Genomic DNA, 12,341 nt, shown 5'->3' with positions numbered 1-12,341 from the left:
TCACATCAGATGTGAAAAGCAGCAGATGTTAGAGTGAAGCTATTGAAAATGTGAGACTTTTGTCTAACATTTTCATCCATTCCATTCTGAAACTTCCATTTAGATAACAGATTGTAGTGGCATGTCTGCAAAGCAGGGAGTCCTGTTATAGCTGCTCATACAATACATAGTATGATAACGTGAATTATTCTATTTTCCACATGTCAATTGGTTTGAAGCAAATATAGATGAAGTTTTGCATAATGGGTGTTCAAAAGTACTGGAAATTTCTTATGTGGGTTTAAAAAAAAAAAAGTGTTACATGGAGACAAAATTAGCCTTCAGAGTAGCACACATATTCAACTTTCAAAAATAATTTATATAGACATATATGGATTTTATGTATTAACATTGTAATGTGTTATGTTTTAGATAGTCATGTTAGATAACGTTTAATTTTTTTTTTGTCTTTGACAGGACCAGCATTTGCATAATTTTTTTCAGTACTGTCAGAAAACGGAATCTGGAGCTCGTGCAATAGGAACTGATCTAGTAAAATATCTCAAGGTATAAAATGTCAGTGAATAACAAATTATAATATTTTTTATATCTTTGTGAAACCTAGGAGCTTCAGACATTGTCTAGGTCTCATTTACGTAATATACAATATAAAAAGAACAAGAAGATGTTTCTTGCCCTAGATAAACTTAAAATTACAATGTAAGATGAAACCTTAAGGGAATAATGAGTTAGTATTAGTTAGCATTATGGCTTATAATTTCAGAACACCAATGGCCTGTTGTGTCAAATTAATCGAATCAAACTGCACATGGGAATGATGAGGAATTGATGACCTATTTTCTAAAATTTTGCTCAGATGGTCATCAGTGTCATGTCTACAGTTGTCTTTCAGGACTAGATCAATAGAGTGCATGGTTTCCATAGCAATTTTATATTAACCAAGTAGGCCATGTTTTTAATGTGGAACCCCAAATTCAGTCATCTTAAAATCCATTAAGGTATCATAAGTAACTCCAGATTTTCTTAGGCACAACAAAATTCATTATTGTATTTGCGTTTTCATTATCAGTACATAAAACTGGACTGTCCGTCCATGACATTTATGTAAGGATTTAACTATTGAATGTGGCACACTTCTGAACTGAATTTGCTTTGTGATTTTGGTTATGTCAAAAATGTGATTTATCTGATTTATCTTCCCTGCCCTAAGACTTCTGAAATATATTTGTATAGCTTATTCCTTACTTTACTTAGATTTATATTAATTCCATGTTAGCAAAATCTTTAGGGTCAGTGACAAGAATATGTCTTGCCAAAATCCCTGGGTCAGAATAATGTAATCACAGTTTGTTTAAAACTCTTGTTTGTCGTCAAATACCAGAAGACTCTAACTGCACAGTATGAGCATGTTCAACACCACTAGATTACATATCATGTTGACTTTATCTCGCTTCAAGGTAACAGAAGACAAATACTGTCTTCTGTGGCACATAACGAGTTACTGCTATTCTCAGTTTCAGTAGGCCAAACTCCTGTTTAGCTAGGCCTCCCGGAAGCCCAAATAGTCTTTACTTCTCCTGCATATGGACATCTTGCTGTCTGTGTGCAACCTAATGTGTGCAAACATTTATGTTGGAAACTCTTCTCAGTTGCCTTCTGTGCAGTTGTATTTCGGGTACTTAACACCAAATAACGCAAGCAGCCTATATTTTTGGAAAAATACTTGCAGAAATTTTTGCAGTTTTAGAACTTGTGATTTCAGTGCCCTTATTTCAAGGGAGTGACAACATTACTGCTTTCTTTCAGAGCCTTCATGCTATGGAAGGCCATGTGATGATAGCCTTCCTGCCAACTGTTCTCAATCAGTTGTTTAGAGTTCTCACTAGGGCAACCCAAGAGGAAGTTGCAGTCAATGTGACAAGGTAAAGATTTCAAGTTCTTCACAGAGTTTAAATGATGGCTGGGTTATGACATAAATGTGTAACTGAATAACACTTGCAGTTGCAATCATAGCTTTCTTTGTAGACTTGCTTAGTTTTGGTTTCTGACTTCTGTCTAGGGTTATCATCCATATTGTTGCACAGTGTCATGAAGAAGGCTTGGATAGCTACTTGAGATCTTACGTCAAGGTAGGCACAATTAAATACAATAACTCTATTTAAAAGTAAATGAACTCTTTAAAAAAAAAAAAAGATTATATAGAGTTGTATCAGATTGATTTCAACTGTTTCTTATTATGTCATGGTTTCCTATCATGTTCTGTGTTTCCTCCCTAAGTATGCTTATAAAGCTGAACCCTACGTTGCTTCTGAATATAAGACAGTACATGAAGAATTGACAAAGTCCATGACAACAATTCTAAAGCCATCTGCTGACTTTCTTACAAGCAACAAGCTACTTAAGGTATATATTGAACTATGCTTTTACTGTATGGTCTTATCTGGTCATAATTTAAGTATAGGAATTAATTGTATTGAAATTATTACTCAATGCCTACAGTGATTTCACAGAATATTTTATTTTCTCTGCAGTATTCCTGGTTCTTCTTTGAAGTTCTGATAAAATCAATGGCTCAGTATTTGATAGAAAACTCTAAAGTGAAGGTATGTCAATTTGTGGAAAAAAGTTATTCTAATAGCAATTTGTGCAGTCTCTTCTTTCTCCGATCATATAATATTATTAAAAAACCCTTTTAACAGTTTCTTTTGTAAGGAAAGGAGGGAAAGAGCAAAGCAGGAGAAAGCAATTGAGATACTAGAATTGAGGTATTAGGAAGATCTACAGAGCTTGGTTTAACATTATCCTAAAAGGATAGAAACCACTTAAAATCCATATAGTAGAGAAGCCTGTGTAAATAATTAGACCTTTCAGTAAGATTTCTTAATATTTATCATAGAATCATTCCGGTTGGAAAAGACCTTTTGAGATCATCTAGTCAAACCTTTACTAAACCTAGTACTAAAGCCCACCACTAAGCCATGCTAGTATGTTCTAGATCTACATCTTTCTTGAAATCCTCCAGGAATGGTGACTCAACCACTTCTCTGGGCAGCCTATTCCAGTGCTGCACGACCCTTTCAGTAATTAAATTTTCCCTAATATCCAATTGAAACTTCCCCTGACACAACTTGAGGCTGTTTCCCCTTGTCTTACCACTTGCAACTGGGCTCTTCTCCCAAGCACCTACCTCTTCACAGCCTCCTTTAAGGCAATTGTAGAGCATGATAAAGTCTCCCCTGAGCCTCCTTTTCTCTGGGCTAAATAACCCCAGTTCCCTCTGCCACTCCTTGTCAGACTTTTCTTCACAAGCTTCATTGCCTTTCTTTGGACGACATGCTCCAGGGCCTCGATGTCTTTCTTGTACTGAGGGGCCCAAAACTGAACACGGCACTCGAGGTGCGGCCTCACCAGAGCAGAGTACAGGGGGACGATCACCTCCCTGGTCCTGCAGGCTGCAGTATTTCTGATACAAGCCAGGGTGCTGTTTGCCGCCTTGGCCACTGGAGCACGCTGCTGGCTCATATTCCACCTGCTATCATCCAATACCCCAAGGTCCCTTTTCTGCCAAACAGCTTTCCTGCTACTCTTCCTTCAGCCTCCAGCATTGCCTGGGGTTGTTGTGCCCCAAGCCCAGAACCTGGCACTTAGTCTTGTTTAACCTCATGCAGTTGGCCTTGGCCCATTGATCCAGCCTATCCAGATCCCTGTGCAGAGTCCTCTTACCCTCAAGCAGATTAATGCTTGTGCCTAAGTTGGTGTTGTCTGCAAACTTACTGAGGGCGCTCTTGATCTACTCATCTAGATAAAGATATTAAAGAAAACTGATCCCTGGGAGACACTACTAGTAACCAGCCTGGATTTAACTCCATTCAGTACAACTCTTTGGGCCCAGCCACCCAGCCAGTTTTTAACCCAATGAAGCATGTACCCATTCAGGCCTTAAGCAGCCGCCTTCTTCAGGAGAATGCTGTGGGAAATGGTGTCAAAAGCCTTACTGAAGTCTATGTAGACCACAGCCATCTTTTGGCATGCGGGGATGGCCTGCTCCTGCACCTTTAAAATTTCCTTCTTGAAGAGTGTCCAGTCTTCCTGAACACCTTTGCCCTTCAGGACTGCCTCTCAAGAGACTCCGCCAACCAGTCTCCTCAACAGGCCTAAGTCTGCCCTCTAGAAGTCCAGGGTGGCAGCTCTGCTAACTCCACTCCTTATCCAAGAATCACACGATTAATTTGTGATTGCTGTGCGGCAGACAGACTACAACCTTTGCATCACCCACAAGTCTTCCTCTATTTCCAAGCAAGTGGTCCATCAGAGCACTGTCCCTAGTTGACTCACTCACCAGCTGTGTCAGGAAGTTATCTTACACTCTAGAAACCTCCTAGGCTGTTACCTCTCCACTCTGTTGAATTTCCAGCAGATAGATGAACAAAAGAATGAGGGCTAGTGATTGTGAGACTTCTCCAGCTGTTTGCAGGATATTTCATCTGCCTCTTTGGCCTAGTTAGGTGGTCTATAAGACGTTGTTTTATAGACAACGTCTATATTTTAAATTTTATGTTTTACGAGGTTGTTTTGATGATAGCGGCTGTCATAACCCTCCTGCTGTAGAATGGCTTCCAGTGCCTCCTGTTTGTTGCCCATACTGCATGCATTGGTGTAGATACACTTCAGTTGGGCTAGTGATCCTACCCCCTTTTTGGGGGGAGAAGCCCTAATTCCTGTATGATCATTCCTGTGCACTTCCGTGATTTCTAATCCGTCAATGTCCCTTGTGCCTGTGGTGCTGCATGGCTCTCCATCCGCTACATCAGCAGGGATGGCAGACCAATGGACCTTGCTAGCATGCCATTCTTCAAACATTATCATACGGACTTTTTTCTGTTCTTCACTGATATTTTGCAGTTTCAGTGGTACCTGTTCAAATAGTTTAGGAAAAGACAGGAGGATCTATAAATGTAAATTTCCTTTATTGATTTGATACTCCTTGAGGAAGGAGTTTGTGCCTTTGTTCACTCCGTGAATGGAGTATTTCTTGTTTTACCACACTGTATTTTGTGGTTTTGTCTATTATAATTAAATTAATTGCATTAGTTAATTTATTAAGTGGAAATGAACATATAATCTGATAAAGCAGAAAACATAGATTTTTATTTAAAGTTGAAATTTTCCAGAGATTTCTGGAACTGAATTAAAATCGTGTCATTTAAAAATGATATTGGAAGGAAAAAAAAGGATATTTTGTTGTTTCAGTACTTACCTGACAGTTCTAGCAGTGCTTTTTATTTTACAGTTTTTAACTTTTTTAAAAAATTGCATCTTCTTAAATTGCATAATGTGGTATAGCTGGGCAAGTTTCTTAAAACATGGTGTGTGTGATACTTGTATGGCTTGAGGATGTTTGCTGGATTTGGTTAGGTGATGTTCTGCAAAATAATGTTGTTTTGGCTTGGCTGAAGAGAGTTTTTATCTAATTTTTCCTGACTTAACAAACCTACAAAACTTTGCACAAGTATGGAAAAAGTATTTATATTAAAAAAATAAATAAATAATAAAACAACTTCAAATAAACCGCTGACTTGCTATCATGCAAATCCATTTCCTTAATTTAATTATAACTTTCTTACCCTAGTGATTACATTTTTAAATTGGGATCAGATGGTGGGTAAAATAAGCACAGTAGAATATAATCTTTTTAAAAGCAGGAGACTGTGTAAAACAAACAAACAAAAATGAAATTCACTTTTCAGAATGACTCAGCCATTGTACATGATCTTAGTTTTTTCTCCCTTAACCTGCATCTCCTGTAAAGTATGGTATACTGCCACTGATGAGCATTCACATTACTAAAAATGTTTTTTTTTTTTTTTTTAAATTGTTGTTATCGTTGTGGAGGAAGGAAATAATTATACTGACTCATTATCTCGAAGCTAGTGAACCCTTACTGACCCATGTAACCCCAATAACAAATCTAACAAATTAAATATGCAGAGCACATGCATCCGAGGAAGACACTCAATTTTAACAAGATTTTCATTTGACAGGAAAACAAAGTTGGTAAAGAAAGAGTGTCAGCTGTAGATAACTGAGAAAGATTTGATTACTTTGTATCAGTGTGATTTTTAAATAAAACAGAGCAAATACTGTTAATGAAAAAACTCTGACTTTTCAAAGAAGGTGCTCACTGCTAGTTTCATTTCATTTATGATTTCAAGTTGCCAGAAAAAAGTAGACAGACCACAAAAATGTTACCTAAATACTGATGGCACTTCTAACTTCTTTAAGATTCCCATCCTATTTCAGAAGATAAGGAAGCGTAGTGACGTTTTTCATTGATTTAGTAGGTTTTATAGCCCTAAATCTTTCTAAGATGGTAACAGGTCCTGAAGAGATTTTTTTTGTGAAACATTGAAACTACCAAAATGTTGTCACATTTCTTATGAGAACTTACAGGAATTGTTATAGAAGTGTGTAGCAATCATACTTAAATAAAAACAAACAAACTAAACTTGATACTGGAAAATACCCTTCTAGTTTCTGTTTGTCCCACTCTTCCCTGTACCAGTTTATTCTAACACTTCATTTAGGTTCAGATCGTTTTACTTCTGTATGTTAGGTATACTTCTTATATAGGAACCTTATTCATTTCAGGTTAACATTTTATTTGTTTTTAATAGCATCTTTAAAAGCAACCCTCAAATATGAGCTGTTCAAATTGTACAATGGAAATAAGTTCTGCTAATACGCGCTTTTAGATTCGAGTTCTTTGCTGTGTACTGCCATTCTTGCTTGTTCGTCTCCTGCAATACTATGATATAAATTTTATGGCTAAAGAAAACTACTGAACTGAACTTCTATTGCAGATTTTCCTTCATACATGATGTTAAAAAACATTTTCACTTTTAGAACTAACCTCATTGTCATCTTTTCTGTCACATGAAAGAAAAAGAGCAGAACTTCTCTCAAATATTTTGCTTGCTTTTTTCTGTCTTGTTGGGTAAACTAGTAAAGGTGCATTCAGATATTTTCTTCTTAGGAGTTCTGATAAAATTCTACAGTTGTAGGTACAGCAAAATTATTTCTATAGCATGATTTTTATGGTATTTTACAAATATTTAATTACTGTCAAGAAAAATACTGAGTATATTTTAGGGCACTGACTGACATACCTTACGTCATTAATAAATACTGTTGATATTTATATGGGTATCTCTTCCGACCTTAATATTTAGAAACCTAATTTTTCTTAAGATAGAACTAAAGTCTTTGGAGCACAGCTCAAATGAGATTTTGTATAATCATTGATTTCTGTAGTGCCCTGAAAATGACTTGTTCTGACTAGGAGTGTTGCATTCAATTTAGTTCAAAAAGGTATACAAATGACAAAGTATTCAAAGCACTTGGATATTTTGATCTTACAGTTTTCAGAAAGAAAAGCAATGACAGTTAAAATGGTTTTTGTCAAAGCTAGCTTCTTCTTTAGCATCACCCCACAAGTCATTAAGTCCCTACAGACAAAAGACAATTTATTATAGACTGTAAGATACAGAAAAGTAAAAGAGACTCTGTAACGGCAATAAGTTGAAGAGAACTTACTGTATGAAATAATTGATGAAGATAATAATACAGATGGTGAGTAGAAACAGGTAAATCATGAATGTAGAGGAAATCTGTTAAACTAAGTGACAAAGAACTTAACGGCAAAGGAAAATATTTCTGATGAGTGGAAACTTAAAACGTGGAGAGTAGGATTTTGAAGCCAGGAAGAGCTGAGATTTGAAGTGGCTGATGAGAAAGAAAGAAAAAAAGCATGGATGAGACTTGAAAAAAGGCTCAGGAAAATCTTTAAATAAAATGCTATTTTAAACTACTATGAGAATTTGAAAACCTCTTAATGCTTTGTCTCCCTTCCATGGCGAGTTATCTATATCTTATGTAAAATAAGTTTTCGTATATTTTAGTGTTATAAACCGTATTAAATATGTATCTGAATTTGTGCTTCTAGCTCTTGCGAAACCAGAGATTTTCCGCTTCCTTTCATCATGCGGTTGAGACGGTTGTTAATATGCTAATGCCACACATCACTCAGAAGTACAGAGACAATCCAGAGGCTTCAAAAAATGCCAACCACAGCCTTGCTGCCTTTATAAAAGTAAGTACACAAGTGACAGCTCTGTGGTTACTTTTGCAGTAATGCTGTTTCTTCGTGAATTTTAAAGAATTTTAAAGCTGACCCATATAAAACTGAACGTGCATAATGCTTTCAAAGTATAATTCTCTGTCCAAGTTAAAATGCATTGAAATACAACTTGTCTTTTGTGATCAAAAATACATATTTTCAGAGGTTTGATTTTTAATGAATTTACATTTTATCAAAATTTTTATTTTTTCTTGTCTCCCCCTCCCCTTCAATATGATCTAGTTATCTTTTAATCCCACAAAGGTTTCATGCTTTGAGTAATATTTTATTTTTAATGAATTTGGTATGGATAGTCTTTTAGTATCTTTCTGTTTTCAGCCAATAATGGAGAAAAAAGGATGGGGAATGAAATGGTAGATAAAGCTGCTAATAGCATGTCATTTTTGTTTGTCAATATACATTTCTTATCTTCAAACAGTTGTTTTATATGCAGTTTCCATTCTGGATTATAAGGGGAAATTTGGTATGCATATGTATAGGTATATTAATAATTGCTTGTTTTACTGTTTATGTTCAAACTGACTGAAATATCAATAATGTGTTTGGAAAATAAACTAGCGAAGTACAAGTACTGAGCACTGAAGCAATACTAAATCAATTCCATCTTTTTGTTTGTTTTTCCCCCAGAGGTGTTTTACTTTTATGGACAGAGGTTTTGTTTTCAAGCAAATCAATAACTACATCAGCTGCTTTGCACCAGGAGATCCAAAGGTACTCTGTTTTTAAACAAATTAGTTTTAAGGATTTGCTTCTTGATGCATGTGGATACAGTCCTTCAGACTTGTTTCTAGTTACACTCAAGCATGTACACTGTGCCTAGATAATTTTTTTTCCATGAAATCACTTTTTCATATTTTGATTCACATCTCCAGGTGCAACTTGTCAACCATAGAGCATGTATATTGAGAAAATGAAGAGGGGTGGGCAGCACTAAGCAGAAATTTTGAGCATAAATATGAAAGGTTAAAGTTGAAAGCATTAGGTGAATCTTTGATATCTGATAAGTTTCTATAAATTTACTGTAGAGGAAAGAGCTTGTACCAGTAATCCAAATAATTTCTTCTGCAAGTTCAGACTGTTCTTACAGTGTATTATAGCTTATTATTTATGGATGCATGTCCAAATCACTGTTCCCATTGTCCAAAATTATTAGAATTATATCCAGCTGTCAAGTATGAATTGTGTTGAAAGTCTTTTTTGCTGACATACAGAACATTGACAGGACTATATCCCTCACACTGCAAAACTGAGAGAAATCACCCTTGTGTGTAAGAAAACTGGTTTTAATGTTATTCAAATTGCTGCATCAGTTGTTTAATTTAAACTTTAAAATTACTTTTGCAGACTCTTTTTGAATTCAAATTTGAATTTCTCCGTGTAGTCTGTAATCATGAACACTATATACCTTTGAATCTACCAATGCCATTTGGAAAAGGCAGAGTTCAGAGATACCAAGGTAAATTCTTCTAAAGTCTGTGGTGTATTTCTCAGGTGTCACCTTTTTCTTGTTAAACAAATAAGCTGTGTAAATTCAGGTTGTGATGTGTAAGAAACCTCAATGTTATTAAATGGAAATGTCAAATTTTGATCTCTGTAAACTCAAAGGAGTAGTTTAGGTAGCAGAGTAATCTGTGCAAAGTACCTAGTTATTGAAACATATGGTAAATTGTCTTTGACTCTTGCCTTCCTTTCTTGCTCTGAATGTTTGTTTCTTTGTTTTGTTTTTGAGTTAGACTGCCACAGCTAGTGAATTAAAAGCTGCAACATTCCTTTAGGCGGGTGTGCAGCGTGAGGCCTGATACATTTTTTTCATAGAATCATTCAGGTGTGAAGGGATTTCAGTAGGTCTGTAGTTTACCTTCCTGCTCATGTCGCCTCAGGCCTTCCGTTCTGCAGACTGAATGAGCTTGGTTCCCTCAGTTTGTCCTGGGAAGGCATGTGCTCTCCACCCTTATATCTGCTTTGGCAGCACTCCACTGAGCTCAGTCAAGTTAACTTATCTTTCTCATACTAGAAGGCACAAATACTCCACATGGCGTTACAGATAGGTCTAATAAATATCAATAGAGGGGAATAACCACTTCCCTTGATACACTGATTATGCTGCTGTTGGTTCGTGTTGGTCTGTATGCTGTTAGCTTTCATTATTGCCAGGATGCCCTGCTGATTCCTATTTAACTTGCTGTCCACCAGGACATTGCTTTCAGCAGAGCTGCTCCCAAGCCAGTTGTTCGATGTCTTGTATCATCACAGGGAGTTCATCCATCCTAGGTGCAAAATTTTACATTTGTCCCTGTTGAGTTGAGTCAAGTTCCTTTAGCCCATCTACATTCTTCTGAAATGCAGCCTTGCCCCCAAGCATATGAACTGTACTCTTCAGGTTTTTTTCCATCCACAAAGCATGTTAGTCAAGCATGCTCTGTCTGTATACCAACTCATGGATGAGTCTCTTTCCTCCGCCTGGCTACAGAATCTTTACCCCCTTTTACAGTATGTAAAAACTTTGACTGGTCAGGTCCGGTTTGGCAGGCAGCCGAGCACCACACAGCTATTCAATCACCCCTCACCTCCAGTGGGATGGGGGAGAGAATCAAGGAGAAAAAAAAGTGCAACAGCTTGTGAGCAAATACAGTTTAATAGGACAGAAAAGGGAAGGATAATAAAAGAATATACAAAGCAAGTGATGCACTATGCTATTGCTTGCCACCCACGGACCAATGCTTAGCCAGACCCTGAGCAGCAGGAAACCCCCACCCCAGCCAGTCAGCCCGTCTTAATGTTCAGCATGTTGTCATATGGTATGGGATACCTCTTTGGCCAGTTTGGGCCAGCTGTCCTGGCTGTGTCCCCTCCCAGCTCCTTGTGCACCTCCAGCTTCCGAACTGTCAGGGCACTCTGAGAAGCTGAAAAGTCCTTGACTTAAGTGTAAGCACTGTCATGCAACACCTAAAACATCAGTGTGTTTATCAGCGTTATTCTCATCCTAACTCCAAAACACAGAACCATAACAGCTACTAGGAATAAAATTAACTCTATCCCAGCTTAAATCAGGATATATGGTTTACCCTGGATAAATCTATCCTGGCTGTTCCTGGTCATACTCTTCTCCTTTGATGGTCAAAAAATAGTTTCTAAGAGGACTCAACTCTATGAATTTACCAAGGACCAATATGAGTGCTGCAATTCCTTTTTTTTTTTTTTTTTTTTTTGGATGTGTGTTACATCTGCTTCTCTTCAGTCATTGCAAGATTCTGATTATGGGAGCCCCCTGATCTCCATGGCTTAACGAAGGTGATAGGGAGTGGAGTGGCCTTCCAACAATACTAGCTAACTCTCTCAGCATCTCATCTGGTGCCATGGATTTGCATGGGTCTCTTAGGAGATCCCTGACATGATTCTCATCCACTGCTGATAATTCCCTTTCTTGAACCTAATCCCTAGACTCACAAGGCCTTGGAACCATGGCAGTGAAGGCAACAAAGGTACCTCGGTCTTACGCAACTCCACTTTCTTTAAATCACCATCTCCATTCAGCAAATGTCCTGTGTTTTCTTTGTTCAGCCATTTAGTGCTACTGTAGTGGTAGAAACTGTTCTTGTTGCCATTGATGTGCATGTCATGGATGACATTTTTACACAGATCTATCAATAGTTTAAGTTTTATTATTAATTCCTTTGAGGTAAACCGCAAAATAATTTTTTTATGATTTTTTTTCTTTAGTAGTACTTAATCATCAGTTAATCATTAGCCTATTTAACACAACAGTTGAGTAGTATTTGCTGCAATCAAAACAGTGACTTAGTTAAAGATTTGTAAATGGCAAGGTTCACACAGAAGACTTAAGGCAAAGTATTAGTTTCTCTACAGCAAGAGACTCAGGATTTCTATGCAGTAAGGGATTAGGGATGTCTGTAGAACAAGATACTGGGGATAACTAAACTCAGTTGTGTGCTCAAGAACTTTTCCTCTTTTGGTGAATTACTCACCCTCCTCTGCATTGGCGTATGCAGCGGACGATCACTGAACATCGAGGAGTCTTGCCCTGAGAGGTGTCCCACCACGGGGAGATCCTAGGTCACAGCCCGCTCTGGTTCTGGAGAGCTCAGAAGGGCTCTTTGCTTAGGGCTGGTATTTATAGGACTGT

The 12,341-nt window shown here is 37.2% G+C and overlaps 1 protein-coding gene across 13 annotated transcripts in view; it reads left to right on the top strand.

The window, feature by feature from the left end:
* Positions 1 to 12,341, top strand: part of DOCK9 (dedicator of cytokinesis 9) — a 126,887-nt gene that overhangs the window by 71,430 nt on the left and 43,116 nt on the right. For all 13 annotated transcript variants that reach the window (XM_068677512.1, XM_068677567.1, XM_068677483.1 and 10 more), the window contains exons 23-30: positions 457 to 546; positions 1,807 to 1,922; positions 2,060 to 2,129; positions 2,278 to 2,403; positions 2,532 to 2,603; positions 8,003 to 8,149; positions 8,825 to 8,908; positions 9,542 to 9,653. In XM_068677512.1, coding sequence (XP_068533613.1) covers positions 457 to 546; positions 1,807 to 1,922; positions 2,060 to 2,129; positions 2,278 to 2,403; positions 2,532 to 2,603; positions 8,003 to 8,149; positions 8,825 to 8,908; positions 9,542 to 9,653 — 817 coding nt within the window. The remainder of the gene's footprint in view (positions 1 to 456; positions 547 to 1,806; positions 1,923 to 2,059; positions 2,130 to 2,277; positions 2,404 to 2,531; positions 2,604 to 8,002; positions 8,150 to 8,824; positions 8,909 to 9,541; positions 9,654 to 12,341) is intronic.

This window comes from Anas acuta, chromosome 1, assembly GCF_963932015.1.
Source record: "Anas acuta chromosome 1, bAnaAcu1.1, whole genome shotgun sequence".
Classification (NCBI taxonomy): Eukaryota; Metazoa; Chordata; class Aves; order Anseriformes; family Anatidae; genus Anas; species Anas acuta.
This window is presented reverse-complemented; position numbering and strand designations above follow the sequence as displayed.